Source organism: Uranotaenia lowii, chromosome 2 (assembly GCF_029784155.1).
Source record: "Uranotaenia lowii strain MFRU-FL chromosome 2, ASM2978415v1, whole genome shotgun sequence".
Lineage (NCBI taxonomy): Eukaryota > Metazoa > Arthropoda > Insecta > Diptera > Culicidae > Uranotaenia > Uranotaenia lowii.
This window is the reverse complement of record NC_073692.1, coordinates 428,255,753-428,281,237: the sequence shown is the minus strand read 5'-3', so window position 1 is coordinate 428,281,237 and position 25,485 is coordinate 428,255,753. Positions and strand designations below refer to the sequence as shown.

At 36.3% G+C, this 25,485-nt stretch overlaps 1 protein-coding gene across 5 annotated transcripts; it reads left to right on the top strand.

Moving 5' to 3' along the window:
- Positions 1-1,390: 1,390 nt before the first annotated feature.
- Positions 1,391-24,282, top strand: LOC129749867 (uncharacterized protein DDB_G0271670-like). Of its 5 annotated transcripts, XR_008738197.1 has the most exons (6): positions 1,391-1,538; positions 1,608-2,191; positions 2,676-3,035; positions 3,101-3,807; positions 23,572-23,648; positions 23,708-24,282. XR_008738197.1 is itself a non-coding variant. In XM_055744967.1 (5 exons), the coding sequence occupies exons 3-5, from the start codon at positions 2,152-2,154 to the stop codon at positions 3,751-3,753; spliced, it is 1,053 nt and encodes a 350-aa protein (XP_055600942.1). In that variant the 5' UTR covers positions 1,391-1,538; positions 1,608-1,771; positions 1,848-2,151; the 3' UTR covers positions 3,754-16,881. The 5 variants fall into 5 exon arrangements, 2 of the variants coding, with proteins under 2 accessions (XP_055600942.1, XP_055600941.1); XR_008738199.1 differs by lacking the exons at positions 23,572-23,648; positions 23,708-24,282 and adding an exon at positions 16,977-17,753; XR_008738198.1 differs by lacking the exons at positions 23,572-23,648; positions 23,708-24,282 and adding an exon at positions 16,966-17,753.
- Positions 24,283-25,485: the final 1,203 nt, after the last annotated feature.

Here is a 25,485-nt window from a genome sequence, read left to right as displayed (position 1 = left end):
CACCTTTAGAGCTCCTTTACTCGTGATCTATTCTCGGGTCTAATTTATTCAAGAATTGGACCAAATAAATTAGATCCAGTCCAGTGCGAAAACTGGAAACCCCACTCCTCTTCCTTTCACTGTCGAACGGTTTAGAACTCCGTCAAATTGGATCCAAATCTCATCAGTTTTGGATTAATCCTTATGCCAGTTCTAATAAAAGTTGGCTCATTGAACAAATACCAGTTGACAAAAACCAGTTGAAACCAATTTCTATCTCCGATTGAACGAAGCTAGTATACAGTACGATTCATAAAAGAGAACCCTATAAGAAATCGGCGTATTGGATTCGCCTTGTCAGCACAATTGTTGCACCGTCTTTTCGCTGACATCTTTGACACTGCAACATTTCCAGCCGACTGGATGCAGGTCCCAAATGTGAAGGTCCCAAAAAAAGGAGACCTAACAGAGTATTGTAACTGCCGGGGCATACATTGATCTGTTCCAGGAACAGGAACCAGGAGAAGATTGACGCCGCACTCAGCAAGCTGGATTCAACAACAGCAACAAGCTGGATTCCGGAACGGATGATTATGTGTGGACCACATCGCAACGCTACGAATAATACGAAGGTCTCTAAAGTCTGGCCAAGTAGGCCAGTATTTGAAGATCATTTTTCTATAGGGAGATTATGTTGCGCAAAAGAAAGTCTGCGACCCGCGGATTTTATGTTGCATTTCTGAAAATCAGGACGCAAATATTTGAAACGATTATGACACACAATTATTCTTTTTTTTAATATTTTCTATTTCAAATAAATTTGAAATTTCTTGTTAAGTAATTTCAACAGCCTTGCCGTTCTTTTTTTAGTGAATGAGTCAATAGATAAATATTGTTGAAAATGTGCTTTTTAAGATGTTAGAAATGGCAATCGATCCAATGTTGACCTGTTTAAATTGTATTGACTTTTTTTAACAAACGACTTCCTTGTTCTATATTACTTTAGAATAAATTTACATTATTTTACATTTTGTCATGTGAGTACCTACTTATTTTATTTCATTGGAATGAGTATGATTCAACAGGATAAGTGATGAAAATTTTAATTGTCTCACAGAGCGTGATATAGAAGGAAAGCATACATTATTTTTTTTCTTACTCTCAATTCTCTATCAAAAACTGACTAATGAGTCTAAATTATAGTTGTAAAAAATTTGGACCACCTTAGTGAATGTGTGCGTTCAATGCAAACCTCGAACGAAAACAAACTTTGCGATCCTTCAAAGTTTGCGTTTCCAACTCGCGTGTTGAGTGGTCTGGTGGTCTCGCTCTATCATACCAGGGATCCGCGCACGACAGAAAGAGAAAACAAAACAATCACCGCCCGCACCAGCAGTCCCTTTCAAAAACCAAAGAGGTTCGTTGTCTCAAACTCGAGCTCGGAAAAGTTATTGCGAAAAACTGGCAAAATTACCATCAATTAATTCGAATTTATCGGCAACCGAGGTCCGGTAAAGTGTTACGCATCGTTTTACTGGATAGATACTTAAAATCGTAAGGTTAGTGGCATCATTCGAACTAATTTTGTTTAGTGAAAGGTAAAGAAAAGAAATTTCCCTTCCAAACAGACAAAAGAAAGCTAGACAAGAAAAGGTGCAATCGAGGGAGCGAAAAGATCACCCTTGCTGAAGATCGCAGCGCAACGATCGAACGCTTCAAGCAACAACAACAATACCGTCAGGCACCATCCAACAAAAGAGAAGTACAACTCGGACTGGATACCCGAACCGAAGTAAGAAGAAGCAGATTGGTTTTTGACATTTTGATTTACCTTTTGGCTCGCTCGCATGTTGTTGACTGGAAAATAGTCATTATTTTCCTTCCGAAAAGCGTATTTTTACGATTACCTGCTCAAGGAGGACGATTCCAATTGACGTGATCCTAACACGCATCGATTAGGCGCTGTTTTGAAGCTTAGGCCTACTGGTGTTAAACGCTTCAGACGAAATCCAGAATAACAAAAACAACTATCGTGCTAAAGAATTTTACTCGGAGGAATAACAGCGATCAAGTAGATTTCCGTTGGGTGGAGTAGGAGGAGGAACCTTTTTCTTGGGAAACGGAACCACAAAAGCTGCCAACCTGAAGAAGTTAGTGCAAACCCGTTTGAATATGATCGGAGACCCGGGCTCTGGGGCCAACAGACTTCCAGGTGAGTTTCGGTCGTAATTTGTAATGATGAGTTTGCAGGTTCAAAACATATTTCCAAGGCTTTGCTCTATTTGAAGATTATTAGGAGATTGTTTTAGCTCCGGTAATCAAAGAATTTCCGGAAAAGCAGTCAATTGAAGGGCTTTTGCTAAGAATGTTTTTAAAATTTAAATTGTTCCGATTCTGGTAGATAAGACGAAGTGGCTGTAGAGAAAATTGATTTCTGAACCAGAAAATAAGCGAATGACTTGTAGACCTTTCATTTCAACTTTTTTCTTTAAATCATTAAACAGTTGGAAATAAGGAGTGCATCAAGAAAAAAAAATATTGCAAATTTGTAACTTTATGAAACAAAGGGTTGAAGAATTTCCGGACTGAAATTTTGAATAATCGTTAGTTTGCGATAAAATTCAATTTTATCCTTATCTTCTTCATCTTGTGTATCAAGAGTCAAACCTAATTACATTTAAAAAATTTAACCCTAGAACCGGAGGCTCCGGTCAAGGTCGATCGGATCCCCTATGAGGCCCTTGTGGCATCATCGGGACCGGCACCTTTGGCCCAGTCATCGCCTTCGCCAATGGACATCGATCCCGAAACGCCGCTTGATATGACAGTTCGTCGAAAGAACTCGTCTTCCTCGGACCGGCAACCACCATCAATCGGAGCAGCCCCTTTGGCAGTTGCCGCAATGCCACCAAACGTAGCAACGAGCACGGTTCCTCTGGCAGCAGGTTCGCCTGATTCACAGGATGCTGCAGGAGGTCTCAATATGCGACCTAGTGTCATCACGAAAGCCCCCCCACCGCCTATCAAAAAACGCATCAGTAGCATGCACAGTAACGGTAAGAATGATGGATTTTAATCATTGATTGAGACAGCATTACGTAAAAAAAACTCTGTATTACAGGTGAAATAGTAATAAAAAGTTCTGTGGGCGACAATCTGTCTCCGGTCAATTGTGATGTTTTTATCGAGGAACACTTCAGAAGGTCTCTAGGAAATACGTATGCTTCCATCTATGGAACGAACAACAACAATAATAACAACCAACAGAAAAGCAGTGGCAGTGATACCAGAAATAGTAGTACGAGCAGCAGTAGCAGTATTAGTAGTAGTTCCAGTAGCAGTAGTACCAACAGCAGTGGATCTGGACTGAGCTGCGCTGGCAGTTTGAGCAATACTAGTGGCGTCAGCAGTGCCTCTAGTAGCGCTAGCAATCTGCTGGGACCTGCGTTAAACTTCAGCTTCAGCGGTCATCCTATTGGCGCTCTGAACCCTGTACCTCCTAGGCCAAACCACGCAATCCCACCGCTAGAAATTCCACCCCTAATCAAGGTGAAACTAGAACCCGGAGTACTGGGCCAGCACACTCCGGCTCCTCAACAACCGCCGCTGATTCCGCAACCGCAACTTATTCGACCGGAGGTCAAAATCAAAGTCGAACCGGGAACCGTGCTGCACGTTCGACCCGATTCGGAGGAAGAAGTCGATGACCATTTCGCCAAGGCTCTAGGCAACGATACTTGGAAAATGATCCAAGAGAAAAACATGAACTTGTGAGAGGAAGCCCGGGATTAGTCCGGCACGATCGTCGAAGCTATGAACATCAAAAAGGTATCAGAAAGTACTTTTTTGGGGTGGGAAGTTATATAAGCAAACCTAGATGAAGAGAGAAACTTTGGGGATGAGGGGGCTTAAGCGTGCATAGGGCAGCAAATGTCCAACCACTAAAGCAGCAATTTGTTAACTGTAATCAAAACTTAGAAATACTGGCGGTGCCTCGAAAAAAAATACAATTCGCCGCGATCAGAGAGAATCCAAGACTAGGAATCTTGTTTAAAGGCGTGTGCGTTCCGATTTTCTCGACACGAAACGAGATCGGACTATTGTTAACACATTAATACCATATTATTTTACAACTCGTACTATATTTACTAATGCTGATGTCTGTGTTAGGAATGCTTCTCTTGTTTAGGGATTATTACCTTTTTCGATATATATTGTCACTTGTTTAAAACGAGCGCATTTACTAATTCCTTGTTGTTTGTTGTAAATGATATTTTTTGTTTGTTCCTTCTACACCGATCGGCTGTCGATGGGCACCCGAATGCTGTCTCCCGAACTTCTAGGACCAAATCAACGTTGCAAGAAGATCAAATACTTTGAAACCATACCAGAATCTTAAATTTGTTCCCTCCACTTTCAATTTTTTATTTTCTTTGCAATGATTCACCGTTGAAAACTTGGACTCATTACCCGAAAGACAGATCCAAATTATACGGAAAGGTTCTTTAAAAACATTTTCATAAGATAATCCAGTGGAATGACGTTGATCTGTTGGAGCTAAATCACGAATTTTCTTTGAATACTCTAGTGTTCCGCAAGGCAGTCATCTTAGACCAGTGGTGATTCTGACCAAACCTCAAACCAAAAACATTGCAAGGCTTTCCAACCGTGTTATGTCCAATACTTTATTTGACATACCATTTTTCCCAAAAACCCACAAACAGATTTTTCGGTTCAACACAGTTTACACTAACACTTACTCCCACTGATTGCGGTGGTTCATAACCCGATGATCTGTCCAAGTGGTGGCCATACGATGAATTAACCCTTGCACGCAGTACTGATTTCGAATGGTGCTAGAATTTTTTAACCTACAATCTAACCACCTTTGGAAGCCAGTACTGGACAACGGATTTGATTTGTCCGCAAATGAACGATTCGAGAGCCTGATTTTCAATTCGAACACACACATTTATATACCTGCATAGAAACAAAATTACACACACACACACACTTTCTTTGTTCTTCCAAAAACGACATTCTAGAAAGAGAGAGAGAGAGAAACAAAAACATGAAGAAACGTAAGCAATCAAAATTCTATGTAAAACGACTAAATTTCGAACTATTTTTTTTTTCGAGAGAAGTTACATTTCAGACTTAATAAGGAGTTTACTATTGCCCTTGATATTTTAGTTTTTTTTATATTATTATTACTACCTTTATCATCGAATAATAATACCTAGCCGTAAGTTTTAATAAACACAAAACAAACAACCTAATAACTCGAAATTTGAGAGTGAGAATGTGAGTCGAAAATGAACTTTTTCACACACAGAAACAAGCGACGCGCGCGAAAGAGGATGGCGAAGGTACGGTTGGTGTAATTCTATGACAATCAATCCAATGGATATAGCGACGGTTTTGTACATTAAAACAATAAGCTTTTCATAGATCGTCCCACGATAATAGACTTTAACTATATCAAGAAGGAGCGTCCAAAACATGTTAAAGATGTTAAGGTATACTAAAAACGATAGTTTCAATAATATTGAATGGTTAATGCAAGAAAACGGTTGCCCCAATTCAGTTGAGCCAGGCAGAAGGTGATGTTCCAGACAAAAATGAAATGTATAGTTGATTCAGTGTTGCATTTCAACCTTATATCTTTGCAAAACTCAGTTCAAAGATAGATGTTTTGCAATGCACCCCCTTTTTTTGGTACTCAAAATTAATTTTTCCCGATGTTCAGCAGAACAAAGTTCGATTCTTTAAATTGGAGTTCGACTGTCGAACTTTTTGAGTATGCCTATCAGAACTTAATTTTTAGATTTCCCAGTCGAATTCAATGTTGCAACTAAATTGCTGTTTTGAGCCAAAAACAACTTAATTTTTAGTTTGAAATCGGAGGCGTGTGAGCATGACGAAGTCCATGTCCAGGGCAATGTGAAGTTCTGGATTTCGGTTATTTGATAGCTCTACCTTTAAAATCAACCTTGAATCTATTTTATCAATCAAGAGTGAAGAAATCTTGTTTTGTTGAAAATACCATACAGCGTTGCTGAATTGTCTTGATGCTTACTGGATAAAAGGGAGGTTTATTTATCCCAAATATATCAGAGACATGAATAAAACATAAGGTTTTAGTAACCAACTTCAATTATACAGCCAAATCCCAGGCATCTGTCTTTTTTAGCAATCGATAGCTGAAAAATCCTCACTTGATGACCACATTCTGGACATCGATGCTGATTGATCTTTGATATCATGTTCTTTAACAATGCGTTAAAAATGTTATTTCTAAGCTAGTGCTGCCTCGATTTTGTTCATGACTATTCTAGATGTTCTGTAACGAGTACATCATCATCTTTATGATATTAGCTACAGGAGCTATATTTGGTGAACTGGAGGTCTTAAATTTTGATTTAAATTTATCCTTTTAATTTTCTTTCACCAGTATTTACGGTGCAAAAGGCCGAAAATGGATTTTTTAGAGTACAAATTGATCAATACCAATGATTAACTTGAACTGTTCACTACGATGAACTGTCGGTGAATTTTTAGTTTGAGAGAAAAATTGGAAATATAGCTGGACTTTCAATTGCGTTTTCTCGTTTGCACGTTTTTTCGTATGGGACCATTTTGCTTGGAAGTATAATGTATAGTGTTGCAACTGTTTTTCTTCTTGATTTTTATTCTATAATGTCTCTGTTTTTGTCCTTGTTTGCCCGTTTTGAGTTGAAAATGTTGAAATTTCGAAATCAACAGCTCAGATTTATTCATGTTTTTAGTTAAAATAGCTCGGATTTAACCGGCCTGGATACGTGCGGAAAAAATTCTGGCAACCTTAATTTAAAGGCCTTAAAATTGAAAATTTTTGAGGCTAAAATCAACGTTTTCGGCCTTCCGATTTGCTGAAATCAGTTCACTTTATGTGGGGCTGGGAGTCATAGTACACTGAAGAATGCTCGAAAAAGTTGTCACAGCGGGAAAAAGTCGGGATTCAAAATCCATCAGGAAGAAGTCTGGGATTCTTCCAAGAAATCGGGATTTTTTGACTCAGCTGCCCAGTGCTTTTTTTTAAGTGTCGTGCCCCAATGCTCCAGGATTACTGAAAAATTGTTCAGGTTGTAAAGAATTAAACTCAAAACTTCGCTCAACTTAAAAATTATCAAATTGTACACTTCAGTCCAGTTGCTAACGAGAAATAGTTGGTAGAAATATGAGATTTGTCCGTTTAAAGTTCTTTGCGATCTTTAATATATCAACTCCCGTTTAACTATCATCTTCTTTTTTATTCAATTCAAGCAACGGAATGTTTTAGCGAGAATTCCGAACATCAACTAATTAAGCACATAATTTGAAATTACGATTTACACATGTTTAATTAAAATAGCATTAGAAATTGAAATTTCGATGACGGATCGACATCTACTTATGAGGTGAAGTCAGAGATTCTTCGTTTACTTTAGAGCAGGGATGAGCAACCTTTTAAACACCATCGGGCCACTTCGAGCTTTGAATATTTTCGACGGACCGCACTGAAAATATAACTTACACGCTTCATTGATAATACTCATTGGAATAGATAAATGTAGGAACAAATCGTAATTTTTGTATAAATAGGGCACGCAAACAAATTTAAAATCGAAAAACCAAACAAATTTATGTGTAATTTATTTGAAATCTTTAAATTTTAGTGGGCTTGTGATATAGCTCAGTTGGCAAGTCTGTTGCCTCCTGAGCCGATGTCCGCGAGTTCAAGCCCAAGAGTAAACATCGAACGCAGTTGTACCGGATAGTTTTTCAATAACGATCCGCCAACTGCAACGTTGATAAAGTCGCGAATGCCATAATGATGGTAAAACGACTATAATCGAAACAAAAAAAAAAAAAAAAAAAATTTAAATTTTAGTATTATTTTTCAATGAAAATTTAACAATATCAGCCGAAAATGATAAGTCATTTTAATCATAGTCAGTGGTAATTTTTGAATAATTTTATTTGTGGGATTTTTAAAGCTTTTTAACGATTTACAAACCATAAGAAAAATCGTATTTTGTTTAACACTAGAAGGACCGGCAAATTGAATATACCTATTCGGACCGTGACCAGTCAAAATGACTGGTAAAGGGGAAATTCTTTATATCACAATATTTTTAACTTTTTTCTTTTGACATTATTTTGTTATTTATTCGATATCATTTTTGTTATAAAATGGAAATATTTTTTCACCATGGGTGCACGGAATCACCTCACTTTGGCATAGTTGACGAATGCGGGTATGTCATAACATGAATATTTCAATTAATTTTCAAAAAATTAAAACACATTATCAGTTTAATTATAAAATCATGTTAGATGGCTTTGAATATTGACCATGGGTGCACGGTTTCACTTCAATTTTGTTTTAGTAGATATTTTCTAGCATCCATCACTCTGAAATTTTTCAACACGTTTCCTATAAATAATACCTGATATTGTATGTTTTGAAGCATATTTTATCTATAAGTAGAGCAATTTACCATGGGTGCACGGATTCACCGCCATTTATCCAAAATCAATTTTTTTGTATGCTAAAGGTAAAGAATCAAGACTTTTATAGATTCAAATGAAAACTGTGTTATAGACATGGGTTTTCACTATGGGTGCACGGATTCACCGCGTTTTAATCAAATATTGAACTTTTTGCAAATTAAAAAAAAGCATTTTACAAATCTTAACTAAACCAAAGTCGAAACCATGTCTTTCACGTTGAGATATAATCATTTAAATAACGATTTTTATTTTAAGTTCCGTTTTTTTCATTTCTGGAAAAGAAATATTTCAAAAATATCTTGAAGTAATAAATATATTTATTTATTGCTAAAAAAAGGTTTTTGCAATCGTATATTTATCTGATAAGATCTGATCAACATCCAAGAAATGGGAAAAACGGTTACCATGGACCGAATGAATTCTGAGAATTATATGCATCAAGTTATGTCGTGTAACGGAAAACAGTGAAAATGAAAATAATGAATCAACATTGTCAAATGTACATGTTGAAAAATTTTTCGATTGACCAATATTGCATTTTAAATACCTATCATATCTAACTCAAAAATATTTTGTGTTCTGAAGCAATTTGAAAACTATTTATTTCTATATAATTTACAATGGCGAATTAACAGCCATCCCGTGCACTCATGTTGAAATATCTTAGCGCCGATGTGGTCTATCAGATAAGCTTGCGCGAGTCTGGTCTAGGTATGCCAGGCGTACTGGGTTCGATTCCCCGTATCGGCAAGAAAACTCTTGGGTTCAAATCCCATAAGTTGCCGACAGGTAAGATGTGTTTCCTCTTATAATAAAAATGTTCAATCAGTTGCCAACTGGCCAGGTATATACACGAGTGCCGGAATACCTATAAGCGAACTTGCATTGGAAATTTGTCGAACCTAATAATCTAAGAATGCATGTCAATACATACTTGGGCAGAAACTGCGGTGAATCCGTGCACCCATGGTGGATAACCAACATATAAAAAATATTCCGTGCACTCATGTTGAAATATCATTTAAATTATTCAGTTTAATAGCTGTTGTCTTCAAATTTGAATAAATGAGCACACAATTCATAATTATTTTACTCATTCTGGTTTAGTATAAAACATTTTTATCACCTTAAACTACTCGATTACTCGAATGTACATGTATTCAATCTAACATAACTTTTACAAATCTTGATGAAATTTCGCCAAATTTGGACAGAAAGTTCGATGAAAGTTGGGCAACAAAACAGACCAAAAAAATTGGGAGTCGAGTGCTTGAAGCGCCACATAGCGGTCAATCCGAGAACTTTTTCAACAAATTTTCATAACTTTGCATCAAAAATCAATAATTTCATAACGAATGACACACTTCTACCCACCATAAATCAGATAGGGCTCATTGTCTTGAATGTAGATTGCAAATGAAACCAAAAGCAAGCGAAAAAATTTTATCTAGTTTGAGTTATGGGGTTGTGAATTTTACCAGTCATTTTGACTGGTCACGGTCCGAGTGTCCATGGCGAAATTTATCTCGCTTATTAAAAGAGATAGTGAAATAAAAAATACACAGTTTTGTAGAGAATCAAAATTCATGAAAAGTTATATTTTTTGCGAATTTTTAAAGCGAAGTATTCAAAAGATATTCATCAAACAAAGTGTCCAACCAGTCATTTTGACTGGTGCGGTCTTTCTAGTGTTAAAGTTAAAAACGGTGAGGTTCTATTTTTTTAAATTTTCGTTCGAAATGCTATAGCACAGCAAAAAATTAAAATGAGAGAAAATAAGGGTGTCTTTTCAGCGTTACACGTTGAATCGATATAAAAATTTACTTATAAAAGTTGCTTCATAAGCATTTTTTTCATAATTTTTTTCACCATTTCAACTTGTTTGGATAACATGCCGCTATTAAGTTTACCCATATTCTGCGGTTGTTTCACAGACTTTTGGACAAATTTCGTCAAAAATCGTGGTAAAAGTTTACATTCTGAATTTAATTCTGAATAAAATTTGGATTAGTACATATCAAAGATTATGAATTCAATTTAGATACTCCTTGGATAGGATTTTCAACAATGATGATATTGGTAATGTAAGTTGATATTATTATCGCTAATTTGCTCATATTTGTGGTAACAGTAAGGCAGAAAACCGGAAAATTTTCAACATACCTACATTCTCCCGGAAAATTTTCAGACGTTCCTACATTCTCCCGCGAGGTGTTGAATTGTTTCAGCTAGAATAAATTAGCCACTGCGATTCTTATGCATTTGCCGAGATTCTGATCTCCTGACATAATCTCTTAGAACTCTCGGGGATTATGAATTTCCGCCGAGAGCTTTCGTAGCAAGGTGCCTTCGCTATCGATGGACCCTTCGACTTTATATTTAAAACGAAAATATGCGCCATATAAAACTGAAACATTAAATACACCAAAAGTCCATATTTTCATCCCTGAGCGCTATTAATTTAGTTCCGCTAGATTGATGTTCTGTACCAGTGTGCACTGAGAGCTCAAGGAGGCGATTCAAATTATTCTTGAGTGTGATCAGCAGTGGCTGTGCGTGTGGGCCGTGATCGATTGGGTCCATTTAAATATATGTAAAGTTCGGTCAGAGTTTTCATAAGATTAATTAAATATTTTCTGATTTTAGTCTGAATAGGTAAATCAGAAAATGCGTGCTAATTAGAGATTAAGCGTGACAATCTCAAGGAGCAAAATGAGTAACAGAATAACAAATTTTGTTTTTGTCAAGAACATAGAAATATTTTTAATGCGTTTTTGACGATGATTCATGACGTTTTTGAGAGCCAACGAATAGAACATTTACTGCCCAATTTGATTGAATAATTAAAGTTCCAAAAAAGTAATATGCATTGATACAACTGTATCTTTGACAGAATTTAAAAAGTAATCATTTTTCCTCTATAACTAAAAATGCTTGTGTTTATCATTAGGCTTCTGACTATTTTATTTGTTTATAAAAAATTATAAGAAATGTAATCTGATGAAAAAATACCATAATTATAATTTTGACTCTGTTGTGTTGTGAGCCTACTTGGTTGAATGATTCAACTGAATCAAAGCAATCGGAAGATTCCTTTTAATTCAACCACGGTAAATGAAAAGTTCATATACCGGTATTTCGATAGCAACTTACTACCTTCTATCAATCGAAAACGCTCACTGAAGAAGGTAGTAAGTTGAATCAAATCAGATAATTTAGACATTATTTTGCACCTCTGCCAGTGAAAGAACACAATAATTGTTTAATAGCTAGAAAAAGGGTCACCATCCGATGAATTATTATGAATATAAATAAGTGAAGTGCATATTTCAACTAGATAAACGCATATCAGTTATTTACGGTTTAGAATAAGCTTGTCAGGTTCCCCGGTTTTAGCCGGACTTGCACAGATATTTGAGATAATTTCTTTGAAAAAAGGCCAAAATTTTGCTCGGATTTTTTCACTTCACTAACAAAATTAAACCAAAAATACTCAAATTGAGTATTTTTTTTTAACTTTGTGTTCAAAAACTATTTTTAAGCAAATGTTGCTCATCTCTGCTTAAGAGGTTTCTTGAATTGCTGAATCTTTATTTAACGAAGCGGTTCAGAAAAAAGAAGTAGGTACCTCATATGAATAAACTTTTTATAAGTGATTAACTAAGTAACGAGTAAGACCTGAAAAAACGAATACGATTGACGGTAATTAGTTTATTGTATTAAAAACTACTGATTCTGGTCCTTACCTTACCATTTATAAATTTTTTTTTCTTGTTGAGATGATTTGTACATTCAACTGAAGTTTGTTGAAAAATGTCGATGGCGTTTAGTTCGGTCTGATCGAATTCCGACCATTTGTCCTTCGGTATGAAATAAAAATTCAAGAAATATTTTCATATGAAATATTACAAAAGTCTTCGGAAAAACGTACCTATTCCCCAACCTAATATTATTTGCTTTAGTGGGTACCACTACCTCAGCCAAGTGTGCATAAAGCTCGTTTCTTGATAAACTCGTGCGTGTCCCCTAAGTGAGTATCGAAGCAGATACTGAGTAGTTTAAGACAGGGCAGGGGCAGAAGTGGCTGATATTGAATTCGGCCGGTCAGCTTAAAGTTGTTGTGATGAACGTCATGAATCCAATTGGGCGAATAGGCCGAATGTGCCATAAAAAAAACGAACAGACTCATTTCCGAGTGGATATTTGACCAAATCGACGTTATTCGGACTGAGCTAAAAGAAGAATCAAAGAGATTGCTGCCCAGGTTTTGAATAAGGATGAAGGATCGAAGACGTCACAAAGCTGCCGATACTCCCAATTCAAGGTTGGTTCCAATCTGTCTTTCGGAGTGGTTGACTTAAGATTTATTCAATACTAGGAGTGATTCTAATACCTAGTTTTGCCACGTGAACTGTCAAGAACTGATTTTCATGAAAATTTGAACGCGTGACTTGAAAAAAACAACGTTTTATCGGTCTACTGTCAATACTGTAAAACATCTATTCCGTCTGGTGATTAATTCAACTTTGCATCTTTTAACCAAACAGCCATTGGACGAATGATACAGCCTATGTTCATCATCTTTTTCAGAAAATTAAGAGCCATAAAGTAAGGTTCCTGAATGTTTCCCGCACATCTCCGGGTCGAGAAAATTCGGGCAATTTTATCCAAAAATTTGGCAAAATCCAGGCATTTGACTTCAAAATGTTCAACAAAAAAAAAACCCCGGCAAATTTGGTCTAAACTAAGAAATTATTCAACTAAAATCAAGAAGAACAACACTAGAAACCTTTTTTTTTATCGAAACACATCAGCTGATTTTAGATCATATTTTTTTAATTCCAGAAAACCGTTTTTGAATATTTTTATAAAACTTGCTCAAAAATATTGGATTTTGGACGCAAAAAATAAAAATGTTTAAGAACTTTATTTGAGTTTTTTCGGCTGATTTTTCAAATAAAGTGAATAAATCCGGGCAAAATCCGAGCTTCTTTTGACGAAAATCGGGCAAATCCGACCTTTTTCAAAATTTGTGTCAAATATACGGCCAAATCCGGGTAAAACCGAACAATCTGGCAAGCTTACCGTAAAGCATACAAGTTTGAATTCTACGCGCAACATGTTTTCAAAAAGATACTGGGGATTATTCTGTGAGTCGACTGATCTGGGCGGCTCGTCAAATTTTATCTCATAGTCCACACTTATTTAATAGCTCCAGGCTAAAAACGTGAGTTCAGGTTAGCTCCAAAAATCAGTCGTAGCCCACATTAACTGACTGTTCTTGTATTGAGCACTAACTGGAGACAGGATAATGAGTTGAAATTTGAGGAGTCACGTCACTCGTCCCGCAGAATGTTTAATTTTGATCACAAATTTCACTCACAGTTCAACATTTTAGTAATGCCACACAGAACTTCAATCTCGAAAGTTAAACTTAATTATGCAGAAATTTAGTAATTGTGTGGGCCAGGCCCAACAAGAGGAACGTCATGCGAATATAGCATGATATATCAATGCACTGTAGCCCATATTAATGCTGTCTATCATCTACGCTCACCGTCGTTCTTGTGCATCGCTGATGCAACAGACCTTTCCTGTACCTAACCATCGAAGCATTAATGGCTGGATCCCCTTTGGCATTTATGGATCACTTTGGCATTTATGTGGTTTTCACATTTGGCGATCCTTCCAGGATCCAATTTTTGGCCAAGCAGAGTTTTGAAAAAATTGAAATCATTAATTGAACTCTAATAATTTTCTAAAATTTCCTTAAATTAAAATTCTAATGATAGAAATATTAGAAAATAACGAAGAGAGAATTTCGCGAGCATTGAATTGCGATTTAACTATGCTACTTTGAATCGGGGGTTGGCATTGCCACGCCGAATTGCGTGCGAGCTAAGTATGGTGGGCCGAATTGTCAGCTGAATGTGCTGCGCCGAATTGCGAGCCAAGTGTGCTGCGCTGAGTTGCGAGCTGGAAAGCTGCGCCGAATTGCGAGCCAAGTGTGCTGCGCTTAACTGCGAGCCAAGCGTGCTGCGCTAAACTGCGAGTCGAGTGTCCTCCGCTGAACTGCGAGCCAAGCGTGCTACGCTAAACTGCGAGCCGAGTGTGCTGCGCTGAATTGCAAGCTGAAAAGCTGCGCCGAATTGCGAGCCAAGTGTGCTGCGCTGAACTGCGAGCCATCTATGCTGCGCTGAGTTGCGAGCTGGAAAGCTGCGCCGAATTGCGAGCCAAGTGTGCTGCGCTTAACTGCAAGCCAAGCGTGCTGCGCTAAACTGCGAGCCGAGTGTCCTCCGCTGAACTGCGAGCCAAGCGTGCTGCGCTAAACTGCGAGCCGAGTGTGCTGCGCTGAATTGCGAACTGAAAAGCTGCGCCGAATTGCGAGCCAAGTGTGCTGCGCTGAACTGCGAGCCATCTGTGCTGCGCTGAATTGCGCGCTGAACTGCAAGCCGAGTGTGCTGCGCTGCGCTGAACTGCGAGCCATCTGTGCTGCGCTGGAAAGCTGCGCCGAATTGCGAACCGAGTGTGGTGCACTGAACTGCGAGCCATCTGTGCTGTGCTGGATTGCGAGCTGAAAACCTGCGCTAAGATAGATGTGATGTGAGGGGCTGTGCTGAAATGCGAGCTGAATGTGCTGCGCCTACGAACAAACTTTGCTGCGCTTCATTCAAAGCTAAATGTGCTGCGCTTGCAAAAAAAAACCTAATAAATATGTGAATTATTGCGTGCTGTGAGTCTGTGTTTATATGCAACCTTTTGCGAACTGAATGTGCTGCACCAAATTGCGAACTGGAAGCTACTTCTAGATACGCGCTGATTGTGCTGTACCGTAATGGGAGCTGAAAGTACTGCACTTGCGAGCAAACGGTACGGCGTTTCAATTTGAGATAATGTTCTGCGACTAGTAGCGAGTCAAATTGCTCATTAATACGAGCTAAACTTGTTGGTTTTATCTAAAGAGACTACATACTATATAGGCTCGTAAGTTTTATCCAAGCAAAAATGCGAGCTAACTGGGCACCGTAAAGTGCGAAGCAGATTTGTTGCTCCATGGAAAATTTCAATTCACTACCTGCGAGTCTGCATACTGAAAATAAATTCGATGCGAAATGGATTTATTTTAAAATCGAAATGTATGTTCAACGAGCGAATCCAGAATTCTGAAAGGCGGAATGGCCGTACGCAGCGCAAAACATATCTGAGTCTGGGACCAGTGGCGGAAAGCTGTTGAATTCCAGAAAGAGCCATAGTTGGAAATGGAAATCATGTGTTTTCATTGGCTTAATAAGAGAGTTCCATAAGTTCAAGGAAAATCAACCTGCTCACGTTAATGAGAACACGAGAGAGATCTGCAGTGCAGTGCAGATTGATCGAATGAAGGATCATGATGCAGTGTTTTAATTAAATAGTCTATGGATGAGATTTTACTTTGAGCCAGAAAAACAATTCACTCATAGTAGGATAAAGTTGAGAAAGACAACAGCTGATGACATTTTTTTTTCCTATTTTTTTTCTTCTGAAAGAAGAGTGAATGTGTGGGCCAGGCCCAACAAGAGGAACGTCATGCGAATATAGCATGATATATCAATGCACTGTAGCCCATATTAATGCTGTCTATCATCTACGCTCACCGTCGTTCTTGTGCATCGCTGATGCAACAGACCTTTCCTGTACCTAACCATCGAAGCATTAATGGCTGGATCCCCTTTGGCATTTATGGATCACTTTGGCATTTATGTGGTTTTCACAGTAATGTTTTCACAAGTATTTATGTAAGTAGTTTCAAATTGACGTTCCCAGTTCTGGGGTTTGGAAACGTCCAGAAAATTTTCACCAAACATCTTTTTTTCGACAAAAGGATTGCAATCATTCCTAAAATGTGTACATTTTAAATTCTTATACCACATTACCTTTTTTATCAACAATTTTAAAAGTTCGCCTGAAAATCTTCAATCAATATTTATTTGGAAAACACTAAAAATTATATTTTTCAGTGAAAGTACCTTCAATCTATCGAATAGGTTTTCTAGCAATAACTTTGAAGTTTCTGAGATAGGAAAGAGAACGTCTCGGTGTATTTATAAAATTTTCCATCCATTTTGAACAATTTGATCTTGATTTCTGACTACGGTTTATCGTTCTCTGGACATGTTTGAGGATTTTAAAAAAGTTCATAATGATTAAGTTCTTTGTTATTCTAAAGCCCTGTCTCGCACATTTTATATGTGTCAGGCTGAATTCCTTTTTCCAACAAAAAACCGATAAGCCACTAGAATTACACCACCTCTTCGAAGAAAAAAAAATCAATCAAAGTGTAACGTTCTCGCTGGAAGCAAAAAGTAATAAATATTTTTGTGATAAAAACATCCTTTAAGTTAAAAAAACCGGTTCGCACTGTTTTTTTTTTTTTTTTTTTGTTTCGTTGCTATTCACTATCCTTTTCCGTAGGTATATCACAGATCCCTGAAGGAGTTTCCACCACCCAATCACTGTCTCACTGTGTCCCACCGAAAATCCGAAACAGAAGCAAAGACCTCCGGAAGGTGGCCGTTCGTAATCCCGTCCAGCCCGCGACTGCCGAGTGCTGCGCCCAACGAGGTGTGTTTAAATGAAACCTAGCTGTTACAGGTGACAAATCTAGAACAAAAAGTTACCCGATCTGGCCGGCCAGATCCCGCAGCCAGCCCGTCCGCAGCACCGGTGCGTGCATTTGAGAAATCACATCAATGCTGAGCTGTATATTTCAATTACACAAACCGAATAAAACCTCGGAGGACAACGACGGGTGATGAGTTGAGTTTAGTTTGCCGGGAAGCTAGGCCGAGGGCCAGAAAGGAGGTTGGGAACCAAAACCAAACCGCCAGGAGGGGCGAGGAGCGAGAAGCTGGCTGACTGGGGCCTGGCTTAGTTTTCTGAATGCGTTTTTCGTTGAACTTATAGGCGACTTAACACGAGGAGGCGAAGATTATGAAGAAATAATAAAATCATATCAAATTACACACATCTAGCTGTGTATCGAAGAAGAGGTGGTTTTCCCTCGTCCTCCTCGTCCTCGTGTGGATCCCACCGACCGACCCCTTTCTGCCAGCCACCACTTCCTTTGTCAATCCATCACGACGGAATACTGCGAAAAGCTTGCAAATATTGCTAGGGTCTCTTGGCCCACAGGCATCAGGTTTTCACTGTTGACGAACCTACTCTAGCATATGATGCCTCTGCTAGAGGTTGAGTAAACCAAACCGAATCTCGGACTTTGAGATCCTATTCCATTCCATTCCGTTTGGGTTCCCTTACACGGCGCAGTCGTCGGTTACATGACTGGATTCGATTCGAGCGACTGATCACACTCACAACACATCAATCCTACGGATTCACCTGAGGGACATTTGTAATATAACGCAACGGCGCGTTCTGTTCGTTTGTTTGTTTGGCAACTTCAAATACCGAACGAGTCAGGTTTCCTCCGACTCGCGCGCTGGTCCTATCGGATGTAACAGCTCAGCTCGCATCACATCCCATCATCTGACGGCAAGGCGCTCGTCATCGTCGGAAGCCATCTACGTTGTCGCTGTTTCGATTCCTGGTGACGTGTGAGATTGAAGGCATGTACCTACTCTGTGAGGCCGCTAAAATTAGGTGAGCCACGACAAGTCATTCATGAGGTTTGAAGGAATCGGTTAAACGTCTCAATGTTCAATAGTACCGCACATCGCTGAAAAATCCTTTCCGGAACGCCGTGATTGGTTTTGCGTAACGAATGATGGAAAATTGCATGGCAATGATGAAAAATGTTTATAAAACATTATAAGCATTTACATTGCATGTTTTTTTTAGTATGACGTTCTAACGTTTTCCAAGTCAAGTATGTTTTCATATAACTGTCTAGGGAACAGGCCCACGAAAAGAATCATTTGAGAGAATGTTTGTCCATGTCAATTCAAGACTTCCAAAACTATCCATCCTACTGCCACGTTAAGCAGCTGGTTACCAATATATGGCTTCAACAGTTAAAATCGCGGTACACCTCAGATGAAAATGAAAAATCTTTTTTTGTCAATAAATCGAAAAAGCGACACAAATTGGCTTTGTAACATGGTGGAACCGGTGGAGAATAGTTAAAAGCTGAATTTTGAACCGGTATCAGTATTTAAAAGTTCTAAAAAATGTTTTTATTTCGATTCTCCCTAAAGGAAAAATTGTGGCATCGAAAAATGATCCGCTAGATGAAAGGATGTTTTTCATGATGATCAGTTGCTTTGCAAATTCAGTAAAACTGTCAACCATTGGTCGAATTGGACTAAGAGACTCTTAACACTAAACCGCTCTTGAGTGTCAATATGACACTATTGGAAGTTTGGCGACATGTAACTTTATTCGGATGCATCCAAATAAAACAATTTCTTCGGGCACCCTCGATGAATTCTTAAAATCTTTAATTTTGCATGATTACTTTTTTTATGGACGCACCCTGAAGGCCTGAAAAAAAACTTCCCAATCAGACTTTGAGTGTCAATTTGACATTCCTCGTTTAAGTCACACTAGATAAATTATAAAAAGAGGATTGACTTGATTTGGCACATTTTCGCATTTTTAGATTGTCAAAATACGAAACACAGAATATTTCAAAGTAGCTGTTTTTCGAACTTCTTGTTCATTTGCAATTTTCTTAGATTTTCTAAGACTTAAATTGAACATTGCACTGGATTTTGAGTACATAAAAATGACAAATATCACAAAAATGAAAAAATGGAGAAAAAAGACAAAACTGACAACAATGAGGAAAATGGCAAAATGACAAACATTAAAAAATGTCAAAATTGACAATAATTACATAATAGACAAATATGACAACAATGATAAAAATGACAACAATAACGAAATAGACAAAAATGTCAAAAATAACAAATATTTTTTTTAAATGACAAAATTGACCATTGACTAAATTGATAAAAATGACAAATACGACACAAATAATAAAAATGACAAATATTACAAAAATGACAAATATCACAAAAATGACACAAACAATAAAAACGACAATTATGACAAGAATGAATATAATGACAAAATGAGAAAATTACTAAAATGACAAATACGACAAACATAACAACAAATATAACAAATTATAAAAATAACAAAAATGACAATAATCGTGAATATGACAAAAATGGCAAAAGTGACTATAATTACAAGGATAACAAAAATCACAAAAATGTCAAAAAAGATAAAAATGACAAAAATGACAAATTTTATAAAAATTACAAAATTGACAAATATTATAAAATTAACTAAATTACAAAAAGTGGCAAAAATGTAAAATACGACAAAAATTATCAATCTGACAAATATAACAAAAATCACAACAATTATAAAAATGACAAAAATGACAAAATCAAGAAAAATACGAAAAAGTCATACATTACATAAATTACAAATACATATGACCAAATAAAAAAAAATTATTAAAATGACAAAAGTGACATAATGACAAAAATGTCATAAATTATCAAAATATTAAAAAAAAACACAAAAATTACAAATATGACAAAAATGAAAAAAATTACAAGAATCATAAAAATTTTAAAAATGAATAAAATGTCAAAATGGCAAAAAAGACAAATATGACAAAAAATACGAAAAGTACAACAATGTCAGAATTAACAAAAATGACAAAAATAGACAAATATGTCATAAACGTCAAGAATAACAAAAATGACAGAAATGAAATTGACAAAAATTACAAAAACTACAAATTAGACAAAATGGGCAAAAATGTCAAATATAACAAATATGATAAAAATGACGAAAATGGTATCCATGTCATATATAACAAAACTTATAAAAATTACAAGAATGAAAAATATGACAAAAATGACAAAAATAACAGAAAGGACAAAAATGACATGAAAAACAAAAATGACATGAAAAAAAAAATAACAAAAATGAAAAAAAGTGACAGAAATGCAAATTTAACAAAGATGACAAAATTTAGAATAATGGAAAACATGAAAAAAATGTGAAAAATTTCAAAAATAACAATTGACTGAAATGACAAAAATGACATAATTCACAAAAAAGCGACATATTACAAAATTGACGACAATGACTAATATTTCAAAAGTGAGATACATTACCAAAATGACAGAAATGAAGAAAAATGACAAAAATGGCGAAAAAGATTAAAATGACAAATACGACAAAAATGATAAAAAAAATTACAAATACGACAAATGAAATAAAAATGACGAAAATAATAAAAAAAAAATACCAAAATGAGAAAAATGAAAAAAAAAATGGTAAAAATCACGAAAATGACGAAAATGACAAAAATGACGGACATGACAAAAATAACAAAATGTAAAAAATTGCAAAAATAACAAATATGACAAAAAAAACAATTATGTACAAAAATTACATAAATGACAAAAATGAAAAAAAATGACAAGAATGACGAAAATGACAAAGATTACAAATACGACGAAAAAAACAAAAATGACAAAATTGACAAAAAGGTCTAAGTTGAGAAATATGACGAGATAGACAACAGTGTCAGAAACAAGTATAATAAAAAAAAACAAATATGATAAAAATGACAAAAATGACAAATATATCAAAAATTTCAAAATTGACAAAAATGACAAAAATTTCAAAATTGGCAAAAATTAGAAATATGACGAAAAAAACACAAATAACAAAGTAGACAAAAATGTTAAAATTGACAAAAATGACGAGATAGACAACGATGTCAAAACTGACAAAAAATGACAAAATAATGAAAATATTACAAAAATTTCAAAATTATGGAAAAGTGACAAAAACGAAAAATTCGACAAAAATTACGATAATGACAAAACCCTGGAAAAAAACGGCAAAAAAAAACATAATTGGAATGATGACAAAAATGACAAATATGATAAAAATAACAAAATTTACTAAATCGACAAAATTGACAAAAAATGACATAAGTGAAAAATATGACAAAATTCAAGGCATCTGAAAAATTATCAATTAAAATTCGTGTTCGTATAAAACCTGTATGAATTGAAAATTAAGGATTTATTCAGAACCGATGATGATAGATCAATAAGTTTTTCAGAATCATAAATGCAAACACGATGACATGACATCCCGATCGGACTTTTATAGCAAAACGATACCTTATTTTGACATCATGCCTTGCTAGCTGAATTTGATATCATTATGCCCGAATAAAGGTGATTCAATGCCAAAACTTGGGTCTCAATTTTCATACACGGATACCAAAGCTAAACCAACTGTAGGTTTCACTGAAACGCTTATGATATCTTGATTAGCCACCGCTTCAAAATTGAATAGTTTTGGGAGCACAAGGATGCCAGTTTAAAGTATCAAGTAGAATCAAAATTTTTCATCGCTGGCTGAGCTCTTGAACTTCTTTTGAAATTGCGGCTAAACAAGATGTCAATTCGCTTTTTTACCAACCAATAATTTGGCATAACTGCTAGGTTAATACTATCTGTATAGAAAAAATGAGAACAAAATTTTGGTATTGGGTATATTACTTTTATTCGGGCAAAGTGATAGGGGAAAGTGTTCCTAAATGTGCCTAGCGGAATTTTTTTTGATGAATTTACCAACTTAAAAAAAATTGAAAACTCATTCAATGTTTTGATACTTTTTGATGTAATATTCTGATTTTGAAATTATACGTAAAGAAGCTCAAAACAAAAACATGGGTAATTTTTTGTTTCTTATTCAAATGAACTCAAATAGTAAAACAAATCTAAGCTTTAATAAAGGTTTCATAATGATTAGAAAGTGGAATACGAGAGTGTTTTTGTATTCCCCCATCTTGTTTGTAAAATGCCTCTATCCTAAAATAACAGTTAAATAAAATAAATATGAGGCCCTTGGAGCCAAAGGGGTATAAGTGCATAAAAGTTTATTTCGAGAAAATACGCTTAAAAGCTGTTGTGTTTGGCCATTTTCCATATATTTTTCGGAAATTTATATTTTGCTCTCGAACGTAACAGTATGTAAATAAAATTCTAAAAATCTGAAAAAATTACTAAATATAGTTTAAAATATGAAGAATCGTTTGGCATCATTAACTCAAAATCGACCATTTTGTCACTTTACCCCTTTGGCTCTGAGGGAGTCAGATATGATTTTTATCATCTAAGCTCTAATTAACGTCTTAAGAGAGAATTGAAGATCTCACAACAGATGTGATAATGTTTTTCTTAGGGATAAACAGCCTCCATAATGTGGAAATAATCTTACCATACCATATCATATCCAAAATCTTATCATTCCATTGAACTCCATTCTTACCTGTGATTGAACGCTCAACTCCTTTCAACGTTCTTCTGTCTATAAAAATTTAAAAAAATATATGTCTATAAAAAATACTTACTACAAAGAATTAACGATAGAAGTTTGGTCAATCACGCCCGAAAGAGTGAAATTTATTAAATGTTGCTTGGAATGCCAATTCGAAATAGATAAAAACAGTATGAGGAATAAAAATCATGAAGACATTTCACTTAGGGTCCGTTCAAATACAAATAAATTTCGCGCGAACACAAACGATGGCTGGCGAAAACGGCAACAGCAACAACAAAAAACCACCACAGAGGGTGGTTTGTACAAAATAGCGACAGAATCGAATTTCATCGCATTTGTACAAATGTCTATGGCCTGCTTTACATGCAACAACTGTATTTAATAATCTTTGGAAATTCTGTTTTAAAACCATTAATCAACCATTGATTGATTGCTTTCGATCACTGCGAAATAGATCCCCAGTGAGAAAAACTAACGATTTTTTTTCATTTGCATTACTTATTTCTGGAGTCCCTTACTCAACCTCATCAGTAAAATTATCAAACCTTAAGATGCAAATAATTCACTGAATTTTGATTTTCAATTTCAATTAAACCTTAATTTTAATGAACAATACAAGAATGCAAAAAAAAAATCAGTTTTTTCAACTAGGCTACTGAATATTTACATTGTTTGACTCAAGACCACAAACAGTTTTCAAATATCTCATCACCTTGATGCTCATTTCAGCTCCAGCACCCCTTCCAACTGGTCCGGTTTCAGCTACTCCGATTTCTCCAGCAAGTCCACGAGAAAAGGCAATCAAAGTAAAATTCCTTATTTCATTAGATTTTATCTATTTTAACAAATGTTTTAAATTTTCCAGGCTAGAGGTTGCAAACGGGCTGCCGCACAAGTGGCTGTCCAACCTCGTCCGAGATCCGTCGTATGATCCTCCGGGGAGGATTGCTGGCAACGAAGTTAGCACTAGAATTGAGGCGTACCAGGATGTCCTGTAAAATTCGAAGCGTGTGCTGTTATCGAACGCACTCTCTTAAGCAGAGTCCCAGGGCCACTAGTCGTCGTCACTGGTGTATCTGTTGCAACCAAAGGCACATTGGTCGTAAGTGTTCAGCAAGGGAAAAAAAGATGTCACCTTTGTTACGACTTAGGTCATTTCTCCTCGGTGTGCCGCCTCCGTCGTGTTCCTCTGTAGCATGTAGTGTGCTACGAATTTCAATACATTTATATTTTCAAGGGAAGAATTCACCGTGAATTTGTTTTTGGAAATTTGGAGCGGCTTTATCGGTGAGTATTATATTTGGATTTGAAATGCTAGAAGGATAGACCATAGAAAGAAAGTTACTAAGGTGTTGAAAAGAACGATGAGCATTTTGAATAGAAGCTTGACCACATACTGAATTTTTTGTCCCTCGCGAATCAACTGCATCAAAGAAGAAGTACCGAATAGAGCCGAGAGAGAAATTTTCCGATTCGCTTTTTTTCACAATCGCTTTGAACCGATGCCATTAACTTGCTTTGACGACCGTCGTTTGAAAATAACATCCATCACGCGAACAGAAATCCATGACGACGGTCAAGGTTTTCCAGTCTTTTGAAGCTTGACTAGTAGTCAAATGAGACCTGTAATGTGATGGTGAAGGAAAATCAGCAATCAAGTCAACTATGATGTTTGAAAAATTTATGCTCTGGTTGTACTCACTACTCAAGATTCAAAAATGAGAAATATTATGAAGAGATGGATAGAAAGTTGGGAGAAATGAATGATGGTGAAAATGAACGGGTAGAATTTATTAGAAGCATTATAATCACTTACCAAATATTTGTTCAGCACGGGCTAACTACTATAAAGTGGTAGATATAGCTTAAGTTGCACACATAAGTAGGCCAAGCGTGGTTCGCCCTAGAAGCGGAAACTTGCGGAAGCGCTTGGAATACTAATGTGTGGTGGTAGATGCAACTCTATCTATCACTTCATAGTAGTTGGCCCGCGCCGAACAAAAAATTGGTATGTAATGATAATGCTTCTAAAAACTTCTACCAGCTCATTTTCACCATCACTCATGTCTTCTAACTTTCTATCCGTCTATAAAATTTCATAATCTTAAGATGTTCTTACTAAAAAGGACATCACTTTTCACCGATAAGGCCGATAAATTAAGTAACAAACTATAATGATTTAGTTTTTAAAGTTCGTAAATTGAAAAAACGTTTAAAATCATTTTTTGTAAACTTGTGTCTTCAAGATGTTTTATCCTTGCCAAAAAAAACCTTCAAACTACTGGACCGTTGTTTCTCTTCTCTTTCCAGAGGACAGCCGAACCGAGCCACGCGCCTTCCGAATCCCGTAGAAAGACGATGCACGTGTAAGATCTCTGATGCTTGTGCAGCATCAGGATGTTTATTAACTTCGGCTATCAATGTGGTGTGGTGCAGTGCATTGCACAAGGTCGTCGAAGGCTCCCCACTCAAATGTGTGCCGCTATCATATCTATTCCTGTCGGTCGGGCGGGTGACATTTATGTATGCACACTACAACAATCAACAGTCGTCCCGAAGGGGCACTATTTTCGGGACAACTGTATTCCCCGTTATTTAGTACATACTTTTGTCCTTCAATTTCGCGTTGATCCTGCCTATCAC